This window comes from Lagopus muta, chromosome 7, assembly GCF_023343835.1.
Source record: "Lagopus muta isolate bLagMut1 chromosome 7, bLagMut1 primary, whole genome shotgun sequence".
Lineage (NCBI taxonomy): Eukaryota > Metazoa > Chordata > Aves > Galliformes > Phasianidae > Lagopus > Lagopus muta.
Genome location: NC_064439.1, coordinates 14,271,188 through 14,287,654, shown reverse-complemented (window position 1 = coordinate 14,287,654; position 16,467 = coordinate 14,271,188). Strand labels below are relative to the sequence as shown.

Sequence of the window (16,467 nt, the reverse complement as noted above, 5' to 3'; positions counted from 1 at the left end):
CTGCTCCACCTAACAGATGTCCTTGGAAGAGCACCATCTCTTGTCAGGAGGAATTCAGCTCATCACTTAAGTTTCACGAGCATTATGTTCCTGAAAAGAATTCTACCACACTGCCCACCTCACACCTACCACTAGTTACACTGCTCTGCTAGCAGTTCTGCATATGGGCTACTCCACAAATAACACTGCTCCATGCACTACTTACTAGCACGCGTTATAATACTTGCTATATTTTGGAACTCAAAACAAAGTAATTTTGACAGGCAATTCACATGCTTCATGTGCTTTCATAAATACTGTTTGCACTGAGCACTGCACCAGCTCCTAACACTTCATAACTTCATACAAAACTATACAGCCTTATGAAGTTCTGCCATATTCGAATCATAAAGGTTGGAAAAGACCTTTAAGATCCAGTCCAACAGCACACCTACTACTGATAATGTCTATTAAATCCCACACACCTACTTCTTGAACATCTTGAAATGCTGTTAAATAAGACGTGCATTCAGTATTGTTTTGTTCTAGGAGCCAGAACACACATTCAGAGTAGAATTCTAGGTAAAACTTTCCCAGCTCACACAATGGATCACAGAAATGACCCATCTGATACAAAATACAACAGAACACACACGCAGTTCAGCTGTTAGCCACAACAGAACTTGTAGAACACCGCACCATGTTCATGTGAGTGGATCCAACTACGGCTGAAAAATACACGCAGAAAAAAAAGTACATCAGGAGAGCTGGAAGTTTTAGAAGCCAATAGATTCTTTACTAACCAATTTGTGCAGAATGTCCTCGTCTGGCCATATTTTTGGATCTCACAGCTTCCTTTATACGGTCTACTTCCTGCTGATACCGCTTGCGATCACGAGACGCATTCTCTTTGGCTTCCTTCAGTGCAGACTCCAAAGCTTTAACTCTTTCAGCTGTAGCCCTAAGTCGCTTCTCCAGTTTCGGAAGCTCACAGCGAAGGTCTGCGTTATCACGTACCAGCTACAGAAATTAAATCCATTAGTTTCTTGGTTTCTCTCTTTATGGGTAGAGCCAACCAACACATAATCCCCTGACCAGGCATACTGTCTGGTATGAACAGCACGGCACCTATCCCAGCGTACTTAAACTTCTAGTAAATCTAATAGCTCAGCACTAAGATTGTCATCTGTTACTATGAAAGAATACGCTACCCAACATAGACACTCACAGCCTATGTGCTGTCAGGGATAAGCAGGCATCTCGCCCAGAATGAGACACTGACTCTTAACACCAGCTTCAGTCTTCTCTGGTTTAAACAACTATTTCGTTGGTACCCACCGAATTATTTTATAGGAAAACTTTAACCGACTGTTTTATATCAAGAAATACATTCAAGACATCAAAATACTTTCAAAACAGTTACTTCATAAACAACACATCGCTTCCATATAATGCAGCTTAAGTAGTATGTTTGCTTTTGGTTGAACTTGAAATTCGGTCTCGTCGTACCTGCTTGTGAACTTTTGTAAGCTGTTCAAGATTATTCTCAAGGAAAGAAATCTTCTGTTTTTGTGCAGCACTGCCTCCTGTATCATCCGAGTCAATCTCAGCACTCTGCAGTAACAAAGGCATGAGAAGGGAAAAAAAGATACCGAGTACAAATCTGAACTTACATGTTAAAATCAAAACAGATAAAACACAGATCAATTTCAGTTTAGAACCGAGTCTGAAATGTACACAACAATCTCAGAGACACCAAATATCATCACAGCACCACATTACCTTTTTCACTCTAGTAGCCAGATCCTGAACAAACAGCTTCCGAAGATTGTGGAGAGTCTGAAGTTCTTTAGCCTACAGTTGAGGAAGAAAAGAAATTTCTCAAGGAAAAAAGCAAGTAATTCCATTTCCTACAGAACATATTTTGATAAGCTTACCACAGTCTCTTCCAAGCCCTTTAAATCTTGCCTTGCTTGCTCCCGTCTGTCCTGCATAACCCTAAAAGAGAATATATTCATCCTAAAGCATCTGAACAAAGCTGAAAATGCTTTAAGAAGACTAGAGTGGTAAACCACATGGTTCAAATGAAAAACATCTACTTCTCAGCTGAAGCCCTCGTGATTATGGATATAACCAACTGATGACATGACTCAAATTCGCATGAACAAGGGAGAAAGCTGCAAATGGCAAAGAGGGAGAACTCCTAATACTGAACAGATACAAACAAGTACTTTCAGCTATTTAAGTTATGAATTTATAAAATGAATGAAGGAAGATTTTTCAGAATCAAGTTCAGTAACACCAGTGAAAATCTTATTCTACAAATGCTCTTCTCTTCAATCATCTATGAATGTGTTAAGTATCAAGCAATGGATTTGGGATTCTCTCTTTTTGTTCCACCACCTCACCTCCATTACATTTGCCAAAGCTTGCACCATAAGCAATGGAATTTCAGTTTCCAGGAATATAACCCAACAGTACTGCTCTGAACAGCTCCTGTCTTCCTACTTAACGTGCAAGCAGTGACTGCACTGCTAATGCTCTGGAAAGTTCTCATCCAGTTACACTACTAGATGGCAGCTAAATGATTAAACATCTGAGATGATCAAATATGCTAAAGAATCTGTCAGCATTCTATCCGTTTTCCAGACCTCATTGGAAAAGTAGTTGTATACACCTTATACAACTATTTAGGTCAATAAAATGTGAATAATCAGCATTATTTCTGGTCTGTCCTTTGCCAGCACATTTCTGATGTGCAACGGATAAAAAAACTGGATTGAAGGAGGAGGACATAATATCAAATGAATTTTAATGTTTCTTGCAGATCCTTGGAAGGGCAAAGTTTCTAACATAGCAAGTCCCCTTAAGAGATCAATGCTGTGTATTTCTTTTACTAGCCTGCAAAATATGAAACAAACGTGGTATGTTTATTAAATCTTCTATGACAAGAAAATCTATTGGGACTATTAGAGGTATATTAAATAAATAAGGTGGACTTACTTACACACTACCATTCAAATTTCAGTCAATTTAACCAACAACGTATTTCACAGTAAAAGTCCTGAGAAGTATGTGCTGATTATTGCTTACAAACAGATCAATCAAGTCTGATTATTGGAACCTCTGCAGTTTAAGTCAGAACTACCTAACTAGCTAAACCACGCAAGAACTAGAAACAGTAAGGATCAGTTCTAATGTTAATGCAAGTCTCTTCTAGTCTTACAGCATGCAAAACTTAGCTGTAAAAATATGAAGTTAACTGCTCATCCCATAGCACTGAACTTTTTCAACACTGAAAAATGCCAGGCCTTTTGTTACATAAAACAATGACATCTTTGCATCCTTCATTATTTTACTTCCAGCTTTATATACTAAGGCAGTGAAAAAGGTTCTAAAAAATTAAATTCAAGGTGGCTCTGGAGCTTCACTTTAATAAGCATATCTATCAAACAGTGAAAGCAACTTCATCATCATATCAGGTCTCTAGCTTAAAAAATAAGTTCCTCCACACACTTGTTTTATGTGAGATCATCACTTACGTAAGCTCATGCAGTTTTCTACTTTTCTCCTGATCGGTTGCTTTTAACTTCTCATGCTCAACTCTCAGACGCTCCTGCTCAAGCATCATCTTCTGATTTTGGCTGAAGACAAAGTAAATAATCAGATGTATTTTTAAAAGGATGGGAAAGGAATATGTCTTTGATATCTATTTAAATTAACCTGAAGCAGAAAAGACCTTTGTTGTATCACTGTAATGACAAGCATCCAGAAAACCATTAAACTGCAATCCAAGTCATGTTATCAGAAGCCTTAGTTTCTAATTATTGATATGTTGTTGCAGTCAAGTGCATCTATCATAAATGACATCCAGTAAAGCAACAGAAATATGAAGAAAAATCCCTGCCCTGCCACTTCCCTCCCATCCTACTGTCCTTCTGTACTTGCACAGACTGGAGCCATCTGCCATTACCACAATGACGGTAATCGCTTACTCTTGGAGTTCAGTGATAAGCTTTTCCTTTGCATCAACTTCATCTCGCAGGCTACTGATTTGTTTCTGATGTGTCTCACGATGGCTCTGAATCTGCTGTTCCACAGCTTGCTATTTGAAAAAACAAAACAGCATGTATTATGCTTTCAATTGTTACAATTTGGGCTGTTAAAAAAAAAAAAAAAAATAGCTTACCTTGACTTCATTTGCAGTTTGAACCTTATTTAAGTGCTCTTTCTCCATCTCATGGACTTTTTCTAGAAATGGGAGAAAAGAGAAGACTTTTCAGCCAGGTATCCAGGCTGCCACAAAGAGGATGAAGGTAGCTCCCCTTTCCTCCTCTCCCACACCTCAAAATACCAAAGTTGCATATCTATGTACATCAATTATAATCATTAACATCTTTAATCCTACTCTTAGCAGTTGAACACAGCAAGTATGTATTCCCATTGACTAACGCTGTAAGTTCAGTAGCAAGAAGCTACCTTATAGCTCTGCCCTTCAGTCTAGACTGACCACTTTCATATTTATTGTGACATTTTTCAACTGGGGTGGGGGAAGGAAGGACTGACTACCAAAAACTGTTCTTACCTTGTGCACGCAGTTGAACTAGTTCTTCATTAAGAGAATCCACAGACTCTTCCAGCTGCCTCTTTTTCTGCTCCACATTCTGAAGATACTCAGTCAATGACTTGATCTTGGCTTCGTGCTTGTAGAATGAAAAGATGCATTTACTTCAGAACTAGGTATCATGGAATTACATCTATACAAACACCTTATTTCTTACTTATTTCTTTAAACAAGCAACCTGGTCTCAAAATAAAAATGGTGCAAACTAAATCTCTAAGAACAAGACTACACAACTAGGTCTGTTAACACAGCCTGTTAGAACATCTTGCATTCACGTTGCTCAATTGAGTGAAGTACATTTTCTGGCAGGGAGAAGAGATGTGTTTGAATATTAAATACTATCAGATCAGAAAGAGGCTTCCTGCATTTAGAAAACTGCACAGAAACACACATCATCTTATTCATAAAAGATGATCTGTATGCAAATCAAAATAATTAAACTGCACATGTGATCACAATGTTGGTGGTGGTTAGAAGTCACATCGCTCATCTTCTCTAACAACCACAATAAATGGCCAGTTGTGCATGTAAAACTACTGCAATGTCACTGTGCTAACGCTACCTCTTCCACTTTGAACTTGATGCATTAGAGCAGAGCACAAGATTTGTGAGATCTGTATTTGTAAGTGATCCCATGACAGAGAACATAAAGATCCTAGTAATTAATACAAATGTTACAGAAGTATTATCAGGCTGCAAACATACTGTGGAAATTCTAACATCCTGTTGCACAATTACTCAAAAGCACAAATACAAAGGATAAGGCTGAGTTCTGTAAAGAAACACTTACCTGGGAGATACGGAGTTGACAGGCAGCCAACTCCTTCTCGTTCTCTTCCATTTTCTTATTGCTTTCAGCCTGTGTTCCCTCCAACTGTTTGCATCGTTTTACCATTGTTTTTACTTCCGATTTCATTTTGCTGATGTACAGCCTTGCAACTGTGAATTCTTCATCTATCATGCCAGTTCCCTCAGGCTGCTGAAAATTGTGGAATCACATTTAGAAAGCTTAGGTACAGAAACAGAATTCAAGATGAGGTAAAGCAACTTAGTGCCTAGCATTCTGGCGCCCACCCAAACCAGTTATCACAGCACTCAGCCATCAAAATGAACTTACATGAATAACCTGGAAGTGTAACATGCTTAAAAGGTTACCTTTAATATCTCATCCCTTACAAGCTTAACTCTAATGAACCTGACTGAGGTATTGGCAACTTGCACCTGCAGGTTAACACCAAAAAAGCATTACTTGATCTAAGCTAGACTCTTGAAAATAATTATTCTGTTAGTTTTTGTTTCCCTTTCCTGAGCTATTTTGTTTGCACAAAGGTAATTTGTCACTTACAGCACTGCTTAAGTTCCTGTCCTATGGTCATCCTCTAGATTACACTTTATTTCAGAAATATCTTCCATTTTTAAGGGAAGTAACCTCCCTGTAGCCACTGTAGGTCCAAGACAACACCTTTGAAACTGTCATGGTCCCAAGAACAGTATGAATGAAAACACTATTTCAAATATCATACCTGCTCTCTCTCATGTTTGCATAATCAATTTCTGTTTGGGACCTGGTAACTCACAGAAAAAGCAAGAAATAACCTAATTCTGAATTTATTAATACATAAGGCTTCCTATGGTGGTTATTTTACTGCACGATGAAACCTCACCCTATCCATCCACAGTGTGTGTGTGCAATACATGGCACTAAAAATTGCACTAATTCTTACCTTGACATCATTATTTCCGACTGCAATTCCTATTTCTGCAAGATCTTTTAGTAAGGAGGCCATCATCTCTGTTGCTCGTTTCTTCTGATGGTTAGTCATTTCTTTAAGTTTTTGAAGCTCTGCATCTATACTAGCTAAAGTGACCTGCAGTAAAAATAATTACATTTCAATAAACAATGCATACATTTTTAGAACTACTTCCACATTACATAATATTGCAACATCAAAACACAGCACCTAGTTCTGGGAGCCTGTAAGCATTACTATTACTCCAGAACAGATTTGCAGTTAGTTTGAACTGCTGTGGTTGCAGCAGCTGCAATTCAGTAGCCTGTGTGCTCTAAACTTGCCTGCTCTTTGTTTACCAGCTTTAAAAGAGCAGAAATATTCCAGTGGTGCCAGAGGATAGTTACTGCATGGGTTTGCTGCGACAGACAGAGAATGACAACATCTTAATTTTACTTCTATATCCATCTCTCAGTTCTGTCAACACACATCAGTACCAAAACTGTGCAGTCTCTGAATGCTACTGAAAAGACTAACACAGTTTCCACAAATAGTTTCACTAAACATATAAACAAATTTTGACACAGGAAGAAATCTTTCAGGACATATCTACCATGAAAGAATTCCTGGATTTTCATGCAAAAGGGAGGAAGGAGAGTACAAAAAAAAGGCATATAAGGAGTGTATCAGTCATTCCAGTGATCAAATCAGGAGGTTTTTTTCTGGTATTAAGCAAGCTCTAGATTTAAACTCTCATTTTCTCCTTGAGAAAAACCTTTGGCTTCAAGATACACAGCTAAGACAAGAAAATCCATGTGTTGAAGATTCTCATCAATTCAATCAATTTTCCTACCGATTTCTGATTGAGTTCATCACTAAGCAGTTCATATTCCTTCGCCTTATCTTCTACTTCCTGAGACTTCTGATCGTAATTGACAGCTAACTCTTCAAGAGCTTGTAGCACTTCTTTCACTTCCTCTTTAGAGGCATCATTTTCAGCCTGAAGGCGATTCAGCTCAGCTTGCAGATTGTCCTGGTCCCGTCTAGTTGATGCTAGAAGCTACAACATCGATGAGATTTATTTAAATTAACAAATTATTAACAAAAAAATGCATTAATAAGTGAAATCTTCATGTATCTACTGAAACTGTCTGTACCTACTTTTTTTTTTTTATAGTGTCTAGCATAACAAAGTAAGGACATTAAGCATAGGTACAATGAGATACACCTATACCCAGAATTCTTCAACTTTTACAGTCTTTGCAAAATGGAAATGAGAGCAGACCAAGGCACTTAAGGTGGCAAATGAAAACACAAAACATTGCAAGTCCTCTAAAGAGTTGCTGAATACTTCTCATGAATCTAAAACTGTCCACAAATTAGTGATTAAACTTTCATAACTTCAACACAGTTGGCTGCTGCAGAACAGCTAGACAAAAGGAAGAATTGGAAAAGATGCAATTCAAGTATAGAGTAAATAACAGCTCCAACTTTCTGCATTCTCAACTCATTTTCCCTTTTGGCCAACACATCAAGTTGTTTTTTTTTTGTTTGTTTGTTTGTTTTGTTTTTTAATTATTACTTTTAAAAAACAAGTAGCATCTGTCATCTTTGTTAAACAAAATTGATAGGTGTTTACCCATGCAATTAAGTTATACTTGTATTCACATGTCATTGATATTTTGAATACTTTACAGAATTGCAGAGGTTGAAAAGGACCATCGAGTCCAACACCCCTGCTAATGCAGGATCCCTACAGTGGGTCACACAGGTTTCTTCTGTCCTCATGGATACTTAAGGTTCAAGTAGACTGGCTCAAGTAGACTCAAGTAGATGTAGCCAAAAGCACAGTGTAAGTGGAAAGAATGAATAAGCAGAGCATTTCAATTCAGGTTAAAAAAGAACACTGCACAGTAATGAGCCACCACCCTACTTCCTAGTCATAAACTTTGGCCCATTAAGAATATCTCAGACAGAGAGTCAAAGAAAAGCAAAATAAAGGTACAAAAGCAAAACTCACCTCTTCCTGATCCAACATTTGTGTTTTCAGTTTTTCTACCAGTTGGCTCTGCTGATTAATTTCTTCATCCTGCAGTTGAAGAAAGACTGTGTTCAATAAACTGACAAACCACTGAGAAAAAACAGTCTATGAGAAGGTAGCATCAGATATATGATCTTTCCATGTTGTGAGATGACTGGACAACTGAGAGAGAGGCTGAAGGAGCTGGGAATGTTCAGCCTGGAGAAGAGGAGGCTCAGGGGGGACCTCATTGCTCTCTATAACTTCCTGAAGGGAGGTTGTAGTGAGCTGGGGGTTGGCCTCTTCTCTCGTGTCATTAGTGATAGGACCAGGGGGAATGGTTTCAAGCTACGGCAGGGGAGATTCAGGCTGGACATGAGGAAGTATTACTTTTCAGAAAGGGTGGTCAGGCACTGGAATGGACTGCCCAGGGAGGTGGTGGAGTCACCGAGCCTGGGGGTGTTCAAGGAAAGGCTGGATGTTGTGTTGAGGGACATGGTTTAGTGGGAGCTATTGGGAATAGGTGAACGGTTGGACTGGGTGAGCTTTTAGGTCTTTTCCAACCTTGGTGATTCTATGATTCTATGATCTCAAAGCAGTAAAAGCAAAAAAACATACATGCACACAACAGATGTACACAATGCTGTGCTCCAAAGACAACATTTTCCTGACTGTGCTTTTACAAATCCTCCTCAGTCTGTTTTGAACTTCCAAAACCAATTCAGATTTAATTAGAAGTTTTTTCTTCACCAAATTTAGTACAGCTGTTTCAATTTTAGATTGTATTCAACGAGAGCATATTTTACTTGAAAACAGTAGTTTTTCCCTCCAGTTAACCTTTTTCTGCTTACTCATTATTTTCCTTCTTCTGCTGCAGAATTAATCCAAATAACCAGCTAAGAATGGTCACCATCCAGGAAGCACAAATGCTAGTTGAGATTCTCATGAGCTCCTCCTTCTCAACTTTTATTTTTCTCTGTCTTCCACCCCACCTTTACATTCAGTACAATTTTTTCCAGCAAAGTTTCAGCAAAGGGGCAAGAGCAACCTAAGAAAGGATGCTCATTTTGGATGGAATAAAGCCATCTGAACATCACTTAATCAGAACTCTAGAATTAGAGTAGCTCTTTCTGGCAAAAGTTTAAACAAGCTGTAGTAACAAATGAAGACTGGCAAATTAAGCATTACACAATGCACTTCAAGATGCATTTCAAAGAGGTCTTATGTTAAATATAAAAAGGCATACCTTGTCATCCAGTTGCTTGTATAATTTGGCAATTTCTTCCTCACATTTTCTTCTCTCAGCATCAGTGAAATTGCCAGTTACTCCAATTGTGGCAGCTGGCTTATCATTAATAACAGTAATATCCTTGTCCACTGCAAAAGCTTCTAAGTTGGCCTTCTCCTTGTCAAACTGCTCATCAACAGGTACAGTCTCCCCTTAAATAGAGGAATACACTTATGAAGAATCTTTAGCAGACTTGGTCATGAAGCATCTTCCAAGTATTATCTATTCCCTAATTACAGTACAGCTCCATGGTTAATAAGCGATCGAGTTCATAGCTTCCATGGCAAAAATGACTACTCCATCACCCAGTCTACATCCTGCTTATCACTGAATGTTACACTTCAGCCAGTTACTCTGCTGTAGGCTGTAAATCTTACATCAAAATATCTTCCAGAAGAGCATCTAATTAGTACTGCTGACAGAAACCCTTTTTTCCCCCCCCTCTTTGGCAGTTTGTCATGATATGTAGCCATATTTACTGCTAAACTGATTTGCTTTTTAAAAATATTCCCACAATTACACTTGTATGTTTCTATGTCCATCAACACTTTCCTGAGAACACTCTACTACCTTCACATTTAAAAAAAAATACCACATACACATTTAGCCACTTCTCTGGTAAATTCAAAGTAAATTCCTTGGTGTCTTATTACAAAGCATTTTATGCAGCCCCTGAATGATATGGGCTCTTTCCAACATTCCTGCATGGTGTGTGAATATTCTGGTAGAATTGCACTCAACATTCCAGGTGTGGTCTCTACATAAGACAGGGAGGAGGAAAAATAAATAAATCCTATCTCACCCAACTTAAATGAGGCCTTTCATTTCTTCCCTCAGATTTACACTAGAATGCAGTGCACAAATTGTCTGATTTGTATGATGGCAAAATCATCTTCTAAAACTGAAAACTCCAGAATACATCCATACCTTAAATCTTACATTTACAATTTCATATTCATCTTGCATTTTGCCAGTAGCTTCAGTCCAAAAGAATTCATTCATTCAGAGAGAACAGGCACATATTTTGTACTGTTAGCAATTTCTTTTTTTTTTGCCCATAGAAGCGTTTGAATTATAAATGAGGACAAAATCTTACAACACCGGTTTGAATTTGAAGCTTCTGCACAGTTTCTGCAACTACAGTTAGTATATTCTTTACTTCCAGATAAGTTTTTTAGAATGTACCTCAATCTAGTTCTGCTAAAAAATCAGGCACTGAAGAACCTAACACCAACACACTTGCACACATTTCTGTCAGTATGTGATTACTAAAGTAGTTCCAATTCCAATGAAAAATAGTAAGCTTCAACATCAGCCTAATATCATTGCACTAGTATTCTTTGTACTGTTTGGCATAGTGTTCCTCATTATTTTTGGAACCCTGAAGAGTAATTCGGCATCTCCTTGTCTGAAGTCTGCACAACAAAGAAAACTGCTTCTCACCATTCCGCCATCTGTTGAGTTCATTCTCCAGCCACTGTATGGTGTTACGCAGCGTCTTGTTTTTCTCTTTTTCTTTCTCATACTTTTTCTTCCACTGTTCTGCAGTGAGCTCCACATTGACACAGACTGTGTTCTTAATGGTCTTTGCTCTACACAGAAAGAAAAATCTCTGAAACAGGTTCTATTTTTTTTTTAAAAAGAAAATAATGTAGAAAGTGTAAAGAACTCCAACCCCTTCCAAAAGCTCATCTCTACACAGTGCCCACTTACTGTTTCTTCAGTTGGATTGATACAATTGTTAATGGACTCAGTAATGTAACAGCCATAGAGAAGACTGAAAAAAAAACTCAAGCCAGCTGAGTTGGAAAGAAGCAGCTGTATACTTTCACTTGAATTGGGATGGTGTACAGATTTGAACAAAGACTAGCATTTACCATACCCAACAAACGTTTCTCTAATGGACAGCATAATACTTTCAGGATGTAAATCACCTAGCTTAAGGAACAGCTCCAAAGTCCAGCGACTAGATCTGCATTAACTGGAGAGGTGTACGAGCTACAAAGTACAGATGCATTTAATTCAGGTGATACATTCAGCCAAGCAAATCTCACTCAAACACACTACCTTCAGAGACAAAATATCGAGGACTAACACGCCTTGACAAAGCTAACATGCAGTTGTGTTAGCAACGTACCTGGCTTACATCAGTAACTTGCATATTACTTCCTACCAAGAATTATCCCCTCCAAAAGATGAAAACAGAAAAGCAGCTTATTGGCAGACAGAAACCCATCCCTGCCAACGTCATGACTCCTGTACATTTCTGCAAAGCCTCACTGGGAGTGACTACTACCAAAAGGTATATCACTGCCTACTAATTACATAATATTTACTTAACCTTTAGTTCCCACACCTAAAGGTTTCAGCAGAAACTTCACAACCCCAGAAAGCTCAGTTAATACCAGACAACTATGGTTACCTGAGCAACTCCTGAAGATATTCAAGAGCAAGGGACATTGAGTCTACACAGCTACAGCTGGAAGACACTTGCTCATACCTGAATGCTAGAAATATTGCAAGGAAAGCATCTCCTAGATCCCAAAAGGAGATCAAACTAGAATTCCACTGCTGGAGAACACAGTTACGATTCCACACCTACTAACTACTCATATCCTTATTTTAACAGATTTTTAACAAGTTCTAAAGTCACACAGTCTACCTTCTGTAATAAAAATCACTGAAATAAATAAAACTGAAAATTCTGTTGTTGAACTACAATGAAAGAGACACAGAAAAAAAGATTAAATAAGAGAAATGTTGATGGCTTTCATGATGGCAGAACTAAAGGAAGAAAGTAAATACTCTAAATTATTTGTTTTAGGAATCCTGACTGCCTTTATTTCTTAGTTTAGTAACAGCAAAATATTAAGGTACATTTACTTTTGCAATCAGCATCAGTTAGAGATCTCAAACCACATACTTGAAGAACAGCTTCACCGCTTTGTTTATTGTAGAAGGTTTCTTTTATCAGTCATTGTTAGGCACACAAGTGCAGCACATACACAGCACTTAAATTCTCTTAGGAAATTCTGTTGTCTCTCTCATCATTTAAGATGATACTCACCTTTGGCCAAACAGAAGAGTAGATTTTGTTTCAGATTCATTGTATGAAGACGGAGAACAGCAAATAACAATAGTGGTTCTACAGTTACCTCCTAGTGAATCTTGAAGGATTCTGGTCATTTTGCTATCACGATACGGAACATACGTCTACCAAGAAAATGATTAAAAGAATTGGTCATGTTTTTGGGTTTTTTTTCTCCATATTATTTACTTTGTTGAAGAGCTATGCTTTCCTTAGGTATAACTTCATTAGGAAGAGAGATTAAATTCTACTTTAATTAATATACCATTCAGTTGAACATACACCAATTGATCTAAAATCTTGTTTCTATGCTTGGTAACTTCTAGAGTCTCACAAAGCTTTCCCTCTGTTTAGGCCCCTTACTACTAAATGCAACTTTATTATTTATCAATGACAACACAGTACAAGAAAACCTTATTACTGCAATGTGTTGATGTAACTCCATGCACATTACTATGACCAATAAAGATTTGTCTATAACATACTGTACAGAAATACAAACCCTTTATCTTGAAGTACGAAAACAGGTCATAAAACAAACCATAGAACACTTACACTGCTTTCAGCCAAAGCTGAGATGACATTTCCAAGAGCAGACAAAGACTTGTTGATGTTCTTAGCCTCATCCAGCACAGCACCTTCTGCTCCAGTTTTGCTAACCTAAAGTATTTCAGTAAATTACTAAATGTTACAACAGAAAAATCACCTTCCACACTTAATACAAAACTTGGATACCAGGTCTTAAAATGGGTAAATTACAGTGTGAAAGAAGACAGCAATAACATAATATAACAGTAATATAGAATAAGCAGCATGGAACATGTTTCCTTCTCTTCTTCAATCCTATGACACAGCAAGGTGAGCAGTCACTTCAACAATGTTAATCAGTACTTCAAAATAAAAAACTTGGTATCACCATCAAGTGAAAATGTAGATATTCCACATCCATAAATAGACTCTTGATTCCAGTACCTGGCTAGTCAACACACCCTTTTTTTCCTCTGCTCACATACTGAAACTGAACTCTAGCCTACTTCCCAACCTTCTCCATATTTACAAACCCTCAGTGAAGAAATGCAAAGCAGCTCAGAGATAATATCTAACAGCCAATAAAGACTAGGATTGAGAAATCACAATTCAAAATTGAAGTTAAAACACTTCACAGATAAGAACTGAGCAGTCTATTATATTACTGTAAAATGTTTGATTGTAAGGAATGATTTTTTGCTTTTCAAAGCTGGAAGAATGTAACATTACCTTTTCGCTACCTGCCAAGTCCACAAGATAGAGTTTTCCACTTAGTTTCTGTTCTGTTTGAGTATTCTCTTGCTTTACATTAATAAGAAAAATACTATGACTCCGAGAGCTGTGTTCATTCATATCTGCAATTAAAAAATAAATATAATTTGTCAAAAATAATGGTACAACCCATCTAACTCGGCTAAACAGTACCTTGCTAAAGCGAGAGATGCAAAGCTAATGAAACAGTATACAATGGTATCACTATGACACAGTAAAACTAAAAGGCAATAACCAATAGTACCATCTAATTAAAGACTTCACTATCCATAGTTGGCAACTATGGATTGACATCTAATTTACTATATTAGAAAAGAAAGCACATTTACATTTAGCAGAGTACTTTGTTTGCAGCACATCCTTCTGCGCAACTGTCAAGTACATAGCCAAAATTCCTCACCACCCTTTCTGGTTTAAATGCTTATTCTGCACGTCTCATCTCAGAGGTGAGCAGTAAAAGATTCACGTCAAACCTTAAAGATGATTTTAATGAATTGACAAAAATCTGATCCGACTGCAATCTGAACAACAACGTCTGCCTACTTCTTCCTTTTGTCTATAAATCTCTCACAGGCTTAAAAGCTAACCAGCACCACAGAAATAGATCAACATGAAAGAATATCCCTCTATTCAAATTTCTGCTACTTTTCTGTTTGTTAGTCTGGTCCCTATTTCAGAACCTTACTGCCTCAAAAATATAAGGGCAGGACTTTCCTCAATGGAAGCATTTTCTTATGCCCAGCTCTTAACCAAAGAATATAAATATATTTTTCTTTATTATTGTATGCCTTTTTTTTCCCCCCCTTTCCACACAAATATGTGGACAAACTTCACAAACAATTTGGTTCTCAAAGATTTCAGAGTCACTTCAAATAGAAACAATGTTTTGCATGCATCTCACCTTCCCTCCTCTTTATTTTGCCTGCATTTCAAAAACAGACACAACTCCTAATCCTAATCCTTGGGGGGAATTCAGAGGCCTATGACATGACTCCTTGCAACTCATTTGCACACCTCAGGCCAAAACAAATGGAATGCTACTTATATCTGCAGCACATCTGAAAATATAACCCAATCAGCTTTTCTCACAGGCTACAATAAAATGGCCAAACAGTAGATGAGTCACAGTGGCTTGCTTACACATTCATAGGGTAACTGGAACAAACTCCACAAACCAAGATTCTGCACTACCCCTTATTGAAGAGCTCCAACAATTCAAAGCTCTTCTCCGATTCCTCTTTCCAATCAAAGCCTAATTAACAACATTAACAAAAAATACATTGAAAGTCTTGGTACTTAAAGACATGTCACAACTGTTTGCACAAAGCCTTTTCAACAACGTGAATTTAGTTCACCACCCTTGTTCTTATGGTACGTTTTAAAAAGTCAGAAAGGCAACTGACAAATCACTAAAGCAGGTAGGGAAAGCACTTACTTGTAACTGCTACATGTCGGTTCGATTTTCCTTCATCTATAGTATCCATAACCTCTTCTGGACTACATACAAAACGTTCTGTGCAACCCTTTAAAACAAAACACCAATAAGCCAGAAGAAAACGGAGTACATTGGAAGCAAAAGATCAAAACACTATCAGAATGACACATACCTTTACATAGGGAACTCTATTTTTGTCTTCATGAACAGAAAGATTGGTCTTTGAAACTGGAAAAGAAAAAGTTCTAAAGCTAAGGTATGTATGACTTCTTTACAGAATGAGACATTTACAACAGATCCAAGTAAAAAATGGAACATACATCAAGCAACCATCACAACAGTTACAGCTGCATTGTATAAATTACCTATGTGCTCTTTCATTTTGATGTATCTGTATCAGAGACGGGTTACTTATTAACATGACACATCTCAGCATCATTCTAAAGCTTTTGTTCTTTAAATCTCTCTACCAAGTTTACTTCCTATGCTCAAAGTAAATAAGAGACTTACCATCCAAAAGGTCCCTTATTTTATCCAAGTATATTTCAAAATACGACACCTAGAAGCGTGCAACAAACAGCATTAGAAAGCAAGAATGTTCAGCTCTTCACATGCTGCCTCATCTAGTTCACAAACTTGAGGATGAACTAAAATACACAGCACTGCCACAAGTTATCAAGATAGTGACCATCTATGTTTAATGGAAACAAGATTCAAGTATTTAAAAGCCAGTTACATCTGAAATAACCTCTTGTATTTTCCAATTCACAAGCACTCATAACAGATATGGAACACCCATTCAGCAACAGAGTACTTCCACTTTTAATATAGAATACATAAAGAAAATAAAGAAAAGGTTACCTTAATATGAAACTCAAGATTCTCATCCATAGAGTAAATATAATTAAAGATATCTTGTACTATTCTTGGAATAATCCCCATTCCATCTGGGTCGTGAAGCTTCCCCTTATTAGAAAAGGGAATGAAAAAACATTTATACTGAA

General features: G+C 37.5%; 1 protein-coding gene across 2 annotated transcripts in view; it reads right to left on the bottom strand.

The window, feature by feature from the left end:
* Window positions 1–16,467, bottom strand: part of KIF5B (kinesin family member 5B) — a 32,041-nt gene that overhangs the window by 5,177 nt on the left and 10,397 nt on the right. Inside the window, exons 4-24 of one of the 2 annotated variants that reach the window (XM_048952286.1) lie at window positions 16,325–16,429; window positions 15,974–16,022; window positions 15,636–15,691; window positions 15,464–15,551; window positions 13,987–14,111; window positions 13,285–13,389; window positions 12,709–12,854; window positions 11,085–11,233; window positions 9,600–9,793; window positions 8,354–8,422; window positions 7,187–7,393; window positions 6,328–6,471; window positions 5,394–5,579; window positions 4,565–4,682; window positions 4,169–4,230; window positions 3,975–4,084; window positions 3,522–3,623; window positions 1,917–1,977; window positions 1,762–1,833; window positions 1,489–1,593; window positions 783–999 (exon numbers count right to left, since the gene is read on the bottom strand). In XM_048952286.1, the coding sequence (XP_048808243.1) occupies window positions 783–999; window positions 1,489–1,593; window positions 1,762–1,833; window positions 1,917–1,977; window positions 3,522–3,623; window positions 3,975–4,084; window positions 4,169–4,230; window positions 4,565–4,682; window positions 5,394–5,579; window positions 6,328–6,471; window positions 7,187–7,393; window positions 8,354–8,422; window positions 9,600–9,793; window positions 11,085–11,233; window positions 12,709–12,854; window positions 13,285–13,389; window positions 13,987–14,111; window positions 15,464–15,551; window positions 15,636–15,691; window positions 15,974–16,022; window positions 16,325–16,429 (2,470 nt within the window). Of the gene's footprint in view, window positions 1–782; window positions 1,000–1,488; window positions 1,594–1,761; window positions 1,834–1,916; window positions 1,978–3,521; window positions 3,624–3,974; window positions 4,085–4,168; window positions 4,231–4,564; window positions 4,683–5,393; window positions 5,583–6,327; window positions 6,472–7,186; window positions 7,394–8,353; window positions 8,423–9,599; window positions 9,794–11,084; window positions 11,234–12,708; window positions 12,855–13,284; window positions 13,390–13,986; window positions 14,112–15,463; window positions 15,552–15,635; window positions 15,692–15,973; window positions 16,023–16,324; window positions 16,430–16,467 lie in introns of both variants that reach the window. The other variant, XM_048952285.1, reaches the window with a different exon arrangement.